This window comes from Phyllopteryx taeniolatus, chromosome 8, assembly GCF_024500385.1.
Source record: "Phyllopteryx taeniolatus isolate TA_2022b chromosome 8, UOR_Ptae_1.2, whole genome shotgun sequence".
Classification (NCBI taxonomy): Eukaryota; Metazoa; Chordata; class Actinopteri; order Syngnathiformes; family Syngnathidae; genus Phyllopteryx; species Phyllopteryx taeniolatus.
The window spans coordinates 18,266,747-18,279,803 of NC_084509.1; the positions used below are offsets into that span (position 1 = coordinate 18,266,747).

A 13,057-nucleotide genomic window follows, 5' to 3' on the forward strand; every position below is an offset into this window, starting at 1 on the left:
TCTCATTGTCTAGCCTCATTCATTTTTCATTTTTAAGTCATTTCATTTCAGATGTATTCATTTTCAATATACTTATGTATGAGTCTTACTCTTTCACCACACTGCCTCTCCCCTCGTTATTTATAAATTCCTCTCTTCCTTCCTTTCTTTTTTCTTTCTCCATCCTCACCTTCCCCTGTCACCACCCCCTGCCCAAGACCATCCCATTACAGTAATCCATCACTCCTCCATCAGCCACCATGCAAACAGGCCTCCTGGTTTCCATAGAAACCACCTCCCAGCCTAGCACCGCATTGCCCCTCTCTGATTGGTTGGCAAAGGATTGGCGGTCACAGTCTGTCTGGGAGATGTGGTAATTGGCTGGTAAATCACACACAGCACACACACACACACACGCACGCACACACACGCACACACGGTCGCACAAATATTTTCATAGTTATCAAAGGGAAACTGAGGTCAGCATGATGAAGCTGAATATGGTGGCTTAAGGCTGTGTGTGCGCGTGCATGCTTGTCTGTGTGTGTGTGTGTGTGAGTGTGTGTTCGTGTGTGTAGGCACGTGAATGTGCTGCATTCACTCAGGCATGGGGTTTTCTGAGGTTTTGGAGCTGGTGGCAGGGGGCTGTTTGAGCTTGGAAGGTTTTAGAAAAGTTGGAGTCCGGCCAAATATTGAATGGAGGAAGTATTTAAGCATGTTTTCAAAGCCTATTTCATATTTTAAATACTTATATTTCCTCAAGGAAGCATTTTGGTGTTTGACTAGTGGAAAGAGGCAGAGAAGGGGAAAAGGAAATGGTTGATCAGCTCAACTACACCCTGCTGCTGTCAGGTCTGGCCAACACAGGCACTGTGATGAATGTCTCGTCTGCAGGAGTACACAAAGAGCAAAAAGTGGACCTGCGCTGAATAGCAAAGCATGTTCTCTTCTGCAGTGGTTTTCAAGAGTCAATTGCAGGCCCTGATGTTGACCTTTTATAGGATTTCAGGTTAGCAATAGACAAGAACACTTCCACGGTACATATTTTTGAGCCGTTGTTTTTGGACATAATTAATGGTTACTCAGATACCTTTGGACAAATTTGGAAAGACAAATGAATGTCCATCCATCCGTTTTCTATACTGTTTGTTGTCATTAATGTTGTGGATGAGCTGGAGCCTATCCAAACTGACTTTAGGCAAGAAGCGGGGTACACTGGAATGGTCACTTGTCCATGGCACGGGGAAGAAGAAAGCAATGTGGAGCCACCAAATGTTTTTGGGCATTTTAGTACCTATTAGATGAAAAGATGGTCATCTGTTTGCCTACAATTATAATTTTCCCAAACTGTATAACTTACATTTATATGCTCCGAGTCTGAGCACAAAAAAATAAACACATGCATACAAAAACACAAATGGACAACACAAAGACATTATTTTTCAGTCTCATCATTTTAATGGAAAAAAACTGAGTCAAGGGAAGAAAAAAGGGAGAATGTTGAATTTACAGACAATGATTGCAGTGACGACAGCATGAGAATAAAAAGTGTCTAAGAAGATTGTATCTTCCGCTCGAGTTAGAAAAGACAAATTAAAACTTTTCATCTGGGGTTATTTACAGAAGACAATCAGATTGGGGGAAAATGATACAAAAATAATAAGTGCACTCGCTCACACGCATACGTACAGTTCTGACAATTATCTTCTTTTTGGTGGAAAAATTAAAAAGTGCAAGCAAAATCACAGAATGAGAATTTACAAGAGAAGCCGAGAATGGCCGAAAAAGCATCAACTCTCTGACCTTGCCAGCCCACATTTTTAAAGTGGGTAGCAGGATGCTTTAAGTTTCAATTTACAATAACATGATGCCCATATTACAAAATGGCTGCCTTATCCTTCTCACATAGTACAATCACAAATGACTCTATCATTAAGTGCCAGGAAAGCTTTCATTTTAAAGGCTTTTCAGTTACCATCATCTTCATCCATCCGAAAAATGCAAACATTACATCTCTTATCAATCAAACAATCAGTCAGCTCTTTCCACTCAAATGAAGATTTCACAACCCAGATGACTGCTTAGTGGATTTAACCAGGACATTATGACAGCCTGTGCTCAGAGAATTTAGTAGGATTTCCAACAAAAGTACAATTAGCATGATATAAAGGTAAAAACAAAAAAGTTTCCTCCAAAAATGTACAAATCCATTTGCCCAAATCCCTCGGACATGATGGCAGAACATTGTTTTCATGGCAACATGAAAGCATTTTCAGCACAGCTTGATGGCCACGTTTGCGTTTAATGGAAGCCTCTTTTTGCGGAGGTGTGGTTGCTGGAAATGTTTTAACAAAATACTGTACGCAACGCTTTTGTACTCGTTCCTGCTAATTTCAGATGAAGCGCAGTGAGAGATCAAATGGACCAAGAGTGTGGGAAAAGAAAGACCAAAGAATGCAGATAATTATAATAGGGTTATAGTTTTGTCTCTGCTTGTTAACAACTAACCCATCATTGACTATCAAATGTGAAATTTGAAACATTTAAGGGGTCATTCATGTAAACAAAATTACTTTGGCCATCACATACAGTACAGTGCAAAAGTCTCTACCATTTTTGTTGCCTTTTTTTTTTTTAAACCTTTCTCATAGCAGTTAATTTGACAAAGTACAAGTAGGACAGATACTGGATTATGCAAAACAAAACAAAACTCTATAAAGGTGCAGATACAGGATTGCATTTTCACCATTTGAGTCTGTATGGCATCAATGCAGCCCCCTAGAATGATAGTGGCACTGCCGATTGGTTCTTCATTCCCCACAAACCCGGAAATTACCTAACTAATGAACAGACGCAAAAACAAAACACTAGTAAGGCGCTCATCACTGATCGTTCCTTGTTGTTATTTGTTACTTTTGTTGACTTTGGTGGCAGTCTGTGCTGTACTGAGTGACATCTGAGTTCTACACGCTGATTACAGCATTGCTAAAACGACAAATCTAATGATGGATTAAGACTTTTCCACAGTACTGTACATTAAAAATTATATTTCCCTCTCTTTTAAAAAGACATCTTGCATCTCAAAGACAAAAGATTATTGGAATGATGCATCCTCACTGGTTAAAATCATCCTCCTAAATTATATTCTGCATTATCTTTAATGTTAACCAGACATGTTGTCTCAGGATATTATTTTTCCTCAATAGTAGACTCCCTCAAAATATAAACTAGTTTGTATCTTCAATGAAACATTGTTTTTTTTTTGCTCTGGTTGAGTGACACATATGTACATGCTGGTTTTGGTGGTTTATTGTGCAGAGACAGAGAGAAACGAATGACATGAGGCTTCGCTGGAACTTTGATCACCGCGCCCAAAGATGTATATGTTATGTTATGCTACTGTACATGTGTCAACGGTGCAAATGAGTGTGACACAAAAATACAGCTGGTCATAATGAGCTTGCAAACAAATAGACTTAAGTTATAGGAGTGGTTGCTATTAATAAATACAGTCCAATTAAATATTTGATCATGTCATGCCATTATTTTAGGCAGAGTAAATTGAATAATGAAGACAAAAACTGTTTATCAAACTGATGTTCATTCCGCAGTTTGAGCTCCTATTGAGGGTGTTGTAAAAAAGAATAAAGAGGCAGAGGAATAAGACCACATATAATTAAAAATAAACACGTCTCGCTTAAGAGTTGTTTATGGAATGGCTGGTAGACGATGTGTATCACAGTGAGAACTCCAAGACTCAGCCATTTGAATTTGGTTTTGCACATAAGTAGTACTTGAGCATTAACTTGTGACATTTCCTGGTTAAAACAATTACTTTGTGTCACCTGCATCATTGCCGGAATGCTTGAACAGGAAAATGTTGGTTTTCCTCACATTCAAATTACCTCCCTCATACTCAACGACTCACATACAGAAGCTCCCACTGAGTGTGGCGCCAGCTACAACGACTGCACACGCAAGTGCGCGCACGCATGAACGCGCGCGCACACACACACACACGCACACACACACACACACGCGCACACACACAGTTTAAAACACGGCTAATTTGGCCAAAACAGCTCTTATCACAAAGACATTATTGCGATTTAAGTGTGCTTTCTTCTCCAGTTCAATTATAAACATTTCCCAAGCAATCAAAATTAAGACATGCAGATGAAACGTAATAATAATAAAAAAGAATCATTAAAAAAGCCAGACAAACTGCGTTATCCACACAACAACCGTACATTCGCAACACACTGACAATACACAAGCACGTGGTGATGTGTTGGCTTCACAGTCATTGTCTCACAGAAGTGGAAGATGTTTGGAGAGTTCCTAAGTCTAAACAGTCATTTCACACCCCAAATACAGTGTTTTATCAGAGACAGCTGATTTGAGAAGATCCACTCTCTTCTTTCACATGTTGATATTAACTGGACAATATAGGCCTTCATAATCCACTGTGAAATCATTTATGGGGTAAAGTGGTTTGAGCTCCACACTAGAAATTGTCTGCAAGAGTTTAGAATGATTCTGAATTCTGTACAATTATTGGAAACTGCTCGGGGAAGCAAGATCTTACTGAAGAAGTTCACTGCAGCGTCAGCCGTAAGCGTTCATTTTCCACAGTTTCTATTAGTGAAAGATATCGCCCCGTTGTTATCCAGGGTCTTCCAAGCCACGTCCTCTGCTTTGCACCTTTCCATCTTGTTAATTCTCACTCACTACTTGAATGAGTTGCAACCAGAGATCATTAGGGCTCTGCTGAGGGCCCTTGAGGGGAGCCAGTGGAGTAGTATTCCTCTAAGTACCCTTGGCAGGCTGGAGTGTGTGTCTTGTGAGCAAACCTATTGCCATCTGATGAATTCTTCTGCACCAGAGGAGGACAGAATGTGTGTGTTTTCTGTGTGTGTGTGTGTGTGTGTGTGGTGGAAGTCGTGTCATCCATTCACATTCATTCACAGCAGACGAGTGTGAGTGACAAATGGACGTTGGAAGTTACAGTGTACGTAGCTGTCCTCGAATGATGTTCAGATCAAGTTCCTGGATCCTGTGCTGAGTCAAAGGTCCCAAGGTCAGAACGTAGAGGTGGACCGGTGCCTGTCGACAGGGCAGTCGAGGCTCAGACAGAGAGACAGAGGGCAACAGAGGGAATGTTTGGGACAGGGTGAAGGGCCAAGAAGATGAGGCACGCAGAGCTAGCTCTCCAGATTAATTGAGGGTGATGTAGGCTGAGGCCTTCTCCTTCAGTTGTCTCAAACACAGATGACAGCTCCAGCTTCCTGAAACACACACACACACACACACACACACACCAATCATGAGTTCAATCATTGCTATTGTAAAGCCTTGTGGATTAATCCCTCATTCAGAGTGTTAAGTAATGCTGTAAATTAAAGTTTGATGTCACAGCATCACATTTGGGCCTGTGGTTAGCGGGTGGAAGGGATTTGACAAGTAGGTTAGTATGGGTTTGGGATTTGTGACATTAAGTCAGAACCAACTGTGCAGCATATGTAAAATAGGAGTTTTATTAAGTGAGACTTCATTAATGACTGCTGAATCCTAACCTTATAATACTGTGTGTAATCAAAAATAAAAGATGTGCAGCCACAACATTTCAGACGGCAAGTGTTGCACTATAGTGACACTGCTTCTGTAATCAGCTAAGTAACGCCATGGAAACAGACTACTGTAAATTTGTACTACTTATTTCCATGACAACAGCATTCAAAATCCTCATCCAGTACGATAAGCCTATGAATGTGCCCTACAAGGCAACTGAAGAAAATGAACCTGCTAAATTTCAGTAATGTGTAAAATGAAAATAAAATACATCTGCTCACTGAACATTGCATGGGTAAACAAGCACAGACTATATAAAAACATGTCCTTAAAAAGATAATGCTCAGCTTTTGTTGACACAGTTTTGTGGTGCTATACCAAGTTAACAATGTTCATTATTGTGGTATAGTTTGTGGTGTTAGAAATGTACTGTATCACAAATACAGGTATTTCTGGTATTTTATTAGCTTATAATATAACGTTGGGGAGGCAAAGATATTAGAAACATCTGAGCCCATATGCCTTTTCTTCATTGGCCTACAGGGCAGTTATGATTGACTCCTGCTAACTCTGCCTGGAAACCTTTGGTGGACAAACATGTGACATTAACTGTCAAAAGAATCTGAGCAATTCAGTTGAACTATGTTGTTGCGTTTGCTAGATAGTCAACATCTAATTTCAGCTGTAAAGTTTGTTAATAAATCATGAATGATTTTTGTTGTTGATTTATATTAGTGTCACTTGAAATTGGAATAGTAAAAAAAGAATACATCCAACGCGTAGTAGGCTGGTATGAAGTAGGTTTGGTTAGTAAAGGTAATACATACCTTCTGGAGGTTCAGACATAGGAGGGCTCAGACAGTACATGTGGTAGCCTCTGTCACAATCATCACAAAACAACAGCTGATCCTGGAACAGAAAAATAAATGCTCAATTTAACTGATAATTTAGAGACTCATTTATTAAGTTGAATTTCCTTGAATGGAAATACCTGTATATAAGAATGCAGTGCATGGTTTTAACATACATCAATTCTGGAATTTCAAGTTAAACATGGACTTTTGAAAAAGTTAATAAATATACGTTTATTCTACTAATCAGAAACATAATCTTTTTGTTAATCATGAATGTACACTTTTACAAAAATGAAGTTATTATTATTAACATTATCAGCTCAGATTGTCGCAGCTTTTGTGCTGACAAATATTAATGCCAGCAATATCTGACATGAAAAACCTGTGTGTGTCTGTTTGTGTGTGTGTGCATGTTTGTTTTTGTGGACATGTCGTATGCATACATGCCACAAAATGAGAACATTTTGAATTATGAGGACACAGCCAGAGTCCTCAATGCAGACAATGCAGAAGTGTTTCTAGGGGTGGAGAAAGCTAAAATCCAAAGTTTCAGCACATGTCCCCATAAACCATATAAACCTGAATTTTGTGTATTACTGAGGATGAGACCACTGGCCCTAGAGCTGGGATGTGGCATTGCACCCCCTAATGATGACTCTATATGTGTGTGTGTGTGTGTGTGTGTGTGTGTGTGTGTGTGTGTGTGTGCTTGCAGTCAAACGTGTTCATGAGGACAATGAACTATACACTGAAATGGCCTGCAATGTTTAGTACAATGCTGTACAGAATACATTAAGTAATTACTATACCAGAAAGCTTTGTTGATTTTCTTCTGCAATCATAAAATAATATGTCCAGCAGGACCACACAACAGCAGGCCTTTCTGTTTGCACATGTGCACAGAGCAGGTGCAGTGGCATTCCAGTTGCTAGGCAAATGTTTCATTCTGAACAAATTACAAAACTGCAAAACGCTTGCATTTAAAAAAAATTAAAAACATTTTCCACAAATTTCTGATTGAGTGAAATCTTACATCATTCTCAGAGGTGCCACACAGGCTGCAGGACTTGCACTCGATGCACTGCCAGCGATAAGTCCTCACTGCAGCTGTCATGTTCACTGTGAACTGCAGACAGGACGGGTGGCCTGGGTTCGCCACATGCACATACACACGCGCGCACACACGCACACAGAGGCAGACAGACAGACACGCACACACACACCAGCACGCACATGCCCACATAATTTTCACCACTACTGTGTACTTTGAGTGTTGCCAGCCCTCTATCCATTAATTGGATTACTTCTTGGAAGTGATTTATTCCGATTTAAGAGATGCTCAACAGTGTACTTGACGTGAACATCTTATTTCATTAGATAATGGAAATTATTTTCTAATAGCATCCTTTTTGCATTGTTTTAAACTGATTATATAATATGAAATTTTATGGAAAAAGTATTTTGTGAATAATGATCAGGGTATTTGGTAATAAAGTCAAAACATTACCACACTTAAGCCATTCTTTCAGTTACTAGAGACAGGCATTGCTGTCCAAATGCTATCTTTTTCATTCAACACTTTTCCATCTTACTGTATTTACTTTCATATTAGTTGACGTACTGTAAGGATTTCAATTAACAAAAAACAACAACAACAACAAAAACTAGTTCATCCATATTTCCTGCAATATTCTGGTTTGAAGAAAAGGACCATACCAGTGTTTTGCATGCTTTAGCCTGTACATTACAAATCACGTACATCTTTTTGGTTTTATTTTTTATTTTTAGATAAAAAGAAACATTGAATGGGTAATATATACATAGATATACTGTACATAAAATAAAAAAAATACAGCAAATCTGTCAGATGCAATCTGTGCATTTATAAATACTTCAAGAATTTACAATGTTTTTAAAATTCACAACTCAAGAAACAAATGGACTGATAAGATAATAAATAGACGAAATGGTACATGTAGTAGAGACAACATCATACTTGATTAGAATGCACAGCCTAAATTTACGTTAGAAAATCATTCAATCAGAAAAAGAACAATGGTTAATGGAAAATGCATGCAGCTTACAACATGATTGCAAACATTTATTTCTGTTTCCAGACAATAAGGTGAACCCAAAAATATGGTTAACTTTATTGTAAAAAAAACAAAAACAAAAACAAACATTGTAATCAGTGAACTATTTAGAATTTGGACAGGAATATTATGTTTTCATTCTGAGCATGTGTCATCATATTAATGAGATGCGTAGGATCTTCTTAGTTTCATTTCTTTTGATCGTAGCTCAATGCTATGTTTAATCGATAAGAACATGTGTTCCAAAGAAACCAACAAAACAAACATTTTTTACTCATCAGTACAATAAAGATGGTAAAAAGTACTGTTTGTCATATTTTGTTCATATTACTAAGCAATGAATCATTAATAAATGGAATGTGGTCCTATTGAAAACGACTTGATATTGGACAATACACAGAATAAAAATGCATAACTTCCGGACAGAGTTGACTTTTTCAATTTCACCAATTTATTCATGTCCACTAACACATTAGCCTCAGGAAAATCAGATTATGTTTTATGACGATAAAAAAATTGGTGAAATAGAGATCAATCAACTTCTATCTCTAAAAATCTCCGTGTCGGCTTCCAAGTCACCTTGGTGATTTAGATTTATCATCTCATTGTCAGATGCATACAGCATTGATATATTGTTAAGGTCTTACATCTTAACAGACAGGTTTTTTTTTTTTATGTATACTTTTGAGTTGGGCCTATTGCTCAACTACATTTACATCAAATCCCTAAATTATGTCACTGGGAAATGCTAATACAATGGGAACATTTTAAATCAGCTTAACATGTCATCAGCAAGTGATGTGGCAAGTTAAATATAGTCAAATCATCACAATTGTTATTTATGGTGAGTTAATGCTACTTAGTTTTACTCTATACTGTAATTATTCAATATAGTGTTACTTATATGTATGTTTCTAAACTAGAACGCCATGCTCTCAATGGATGTACAGTGGGTACGGAAAGTATTCAGACACCCTTAAATTTTTCACTCTTTTTTTATATTGCAGCCATTTGCTAAAACCATTTAAGTTCATTATTTTCCACATTAATGAACACACAGCACCCCCTATTGACAGAAAAAACGAATTGTTGAAATTTTTGCAGATTTATTAAAAAAGAAAAACTGAAATATCACAGAGCCGTAAGTATTCAGACCCTTTGCTAGGTATATAGTAGAAGCACCCTTTTGAGCGAATACAGCCATGAGTCTTTTTGGAAATGATGCCACAAGTTCTTCACACCTGGATTTGGGGATCCTCTGCCATTCCTCCTTGCAGATACTCTCTAGTTGGATGGTGAATGTTGGTGGGCAGCCATTCTCAGGTCTTTCCAGAGATGCTCAATTGGGTTTAAGTCAGGGCTCTGTCTGGGCCATTCAAAAACAGTCACGGAGTTGTTCTGAAGCCACTCCTTTGGTATTTTAGCTGTGTGCTTAGGGTCATTGTATTTTTTGAAGGTCAACCTTCGTCCCAGTCTCAGGTTCTGAGCACTCTGGAGAAGGTTTTCGTCCAGGATATCCCTGTACTTGGCCGCATTAATCTTTTCTTTGATTGCAAACAGTCTCCCTGTCCCTGCAGCTGAAAGAAAAACAGCATGATGCTGCCACCACCATGCTTCACTGTTGGGACTGTATTAGGCCGGTGATGAGCAGTGTCTGGTTTTCTCCACACATGCCACTTAGAATTAAGGCGAACAATTTATACCTTGGTCTCATCAGACCAGAGAATCTTATTTCTCCCCATCTTGGAGTACTTCAGGTGTTTCATGTGGGCTTTCATGTGTCTTGCACTGAGGAGAGGGTTCCATTGGGCCAGTCTGCCATAAAGCCCCGACTGGTGGAGGGCTGCAGTGATGGTTGACTTTCTGGAACTTTCTCCCATCTCCCGACTGCATCTCTGGAGCTCAGCCACAGTGATCTTTGGGTTCTTCTTTACCTCTCTCACCAAGGCTCTTCTCCCCCAATTGCTCAGTTTGGCCGGATGGCCAGCTCTAGGAAGGGTTCTGATCATCCCAAACGTCTTCCATTTCAGGATTATGGAGGCCACTGTGATCTTAGGAACCTTATGTGGAGCAGAAATTTTTTTGTAACCTTGGCCAGATCTGTGCCTTGCCACAATTCTGCCTCTGAGCTCTTCAGGCAGTTCCTTTTACCTCATGATGCTCATTTGCTCTGACATGCACTGTGAGGTGTAAGGTCTTATATAGACAGGGGTGTGGCTTTCCTAATCAAGTCCAATCATTATAATCAAACACAGCTGGACTCCAATGAACGTGTAGAACCATCTTAAGGATGATCAGAAGAAATTAACAGCACCCGAGTTAAATATGAGTGTCACAGCAAAGGGTCTGAATACTTACTGCTACTACTGTGTGATATTTCAATTTTTATTTTTTAATAAATAAGCAAAGAATTCAACAATACATTTTTTTGTAATCAATATGGAGTGCTGTGTATACATTAATGAGGAAAAACATGAACTTAAATGATTTTAACAAATGGCTGCAATATAACAAAGAGTGAAAAATTTAAGTGGGTCTGAAAACTTTCCGTACCCACTGTAATTTGTTGAGAAGAGACTGGCACTTAAAAAAAAATCTCTTCATGTTTGTTTTTATACTGTGGTGAAAAACATACAATGAGAGCCATTTGGGCGTGGAGGGTGACATTTTAAACTCTCCAACATTTTGCCGTACATGATTGGTTGAAGATGGGCTAAAAACATTGGTATGGTCCATCTTTAAATATTGAGACTTGTTTTTGTTTTATTTGCATGTAGTCTATAATAAAGACTATATGACGTTTCGATGAGCAAAGGGGGGCAAGTCACTGTGCATCAACAGAGGACCACCTTGGTCCTTCCAAACATCCCCTTCATCTTTGCCCTACCTGAGCGTCCACAGTCCGCACAGGAAATAAGGTCCTCAGGACAGCCAGTCTTCTTTGAGCCACCAAGGCAAAAGTCGCAGTATCCATTGGCGATTACCGAGCCATCCGCTGCTTTCTTGGCTGTTGGAAGGGGAAAGAAGAGACGGCGGATTAGGAAGCAGGTCGCTGCACAGTGGAAGAGGAGTATTCTAAAAGGAAAACTCAGTGTGCTTTAATATTGAGCAAGCAAGCTCGTGGTGTCAGCTTCTTGACAGCACAACATATTTGCGAAGAGAAAAGTCATTACAAAACAGAATGACTGGAAAAAACATGTCGTCTTCTGACAACAAAATGTCAAAGTTAAAACATATACCAGTGAGATATGAAAGAAACTTCTCAGCAGGAGATATTTCTTTTTACTATTCTATCTTTTTGCTTTTGCAAGGACCGCACCTGGTTCACCAAATGTTTGGTTCAGCCTATAGATGTGCTCGGAGGGACATTGGCACAGGGCCGCAATGTGTGTGTGCGTGAATGAGAGAGAGAGAGAGAGAGAGAGAGAGAGAGAGAGAGAGAGAGAGAGAGAGAGAGAGAGAGAGAGAGAGAGAGAGAGAGAGAGAGAGGGCGAGAGAGAGGGCGAGAGAGAGGGCGAGGAGGAGTGTCAGTGAACAGTGTCTCAAATGACACTGTTCCACAATATTTACTGAAGAGTCACTGAAGAGTCACAAGTCAAGAGGATTGACTGGTGACCAGTCCAGGGTGTTTTCTGCCTTTTGCCCAAAATCAGCTGGGATAGGCTCCAGCTCCACACAATCCTGAACCCGATAAGTGGTATAAATAGATGAAATGCATTATAACTGTGGCTCAGACTCGCCCTCTAAATCCAGAGTTGTAATTTGTGTTGACAGTCATGAATAACTTCCAAATCTGAGTTGAATCCTTGTACTATTCCGAAATAAAGACATATCATATAGTCAAACAAATGAAAAATCTAATTTGATTATTTGAAAACTATTAATTGAAGCAGAAAGAGAGTAGCTACGCTGACACGTTTGGACTGCCGCTTCTGCCTCTGGAAAAGTTTTTCTTTTTAGTTTAAATTGGCTTACTTTAACCAGGATCCCTCACCATACCATGATCAAAGTTTGAACCAGACATAAATTCTTGCTGTCTGGGACCAGCTGCCTCCTCTCTAGCTAGCTTCTTAGCTTGCGCAGATCAACTTTCTCTGATTCATTCTGCTGCAGTTGCCTCCTTTCCGGCTTCGGCTGTGGTGCTGCTATGAATATCCGTACAGTTCCTCGGGCTTGACTATCGGACGCCTCCTTATGCAGAAGTCTCGGTGGAGGGCTATGGCTATTTGCATCCGTTATCCATGATCACCTTAACTGCAAGAATTAACTACAACTGCACACATGCGCAGAAACTGCGCAGTAAGTCAAAATGCCATCGGTCATAAACATAGGCTAAGAATCATTAATTTTTTAAAATGTTTTAGGTAAATGCAATGTGGCAGCAGTTGCAGCTCTTGTCAGAAAAATGTTGTATGCTATTCTTGATTTGATTGAAGATTTGTTCTGATTTGAGTCCAAAAATTCTGATCCGATGATCGTTTTTCCACGCCCACTCGAATCCCAGTTCGAGTCACCACCGATTCGTGCACAGCCCTCGCTATAACTAAAAACTGACAAAAT

General features: G+C 39.4%; 1 protein-coding gene across 2 annotated transcripts in view; it reads right to left on the reverse strand.

Moving 5' to 3' along the window:
• Positions 1–1,414: 1,414 nt before the first annotated feature.
• Positions 1,415–13,057, reverse strand: part of dpf1 (double PHD fingers 1) — a 47,192-nt gene continuing 35,549 nt past the window's right edge. For both annotated transcript variants that reach the window (XM_061781219.1, XM_061781217.1), the window contains exons 9-12: positions 11,385–11,504; positions 7,438–7,550; positions 6,378–6,459; positions 1,415–5,267 (exon numbers count right to left, since the gene is read on the reverse strand). In XM_061781219.1, coding sequence (XP_061637203.1) covers positions 5,197–5,267; positions 6,378–6,459; positions 7,438–7,550; positions 11,385–11,504 — 386 coding nt within the window. In that variant the 3' untranslated portion in view covers positions 1,415–5,196. The remainder of the gene's footprint in view (positions 5,268–6,377; positions 6,460–7,437; positions 7,551–11,384; positions 11,505–13,057) is intronic.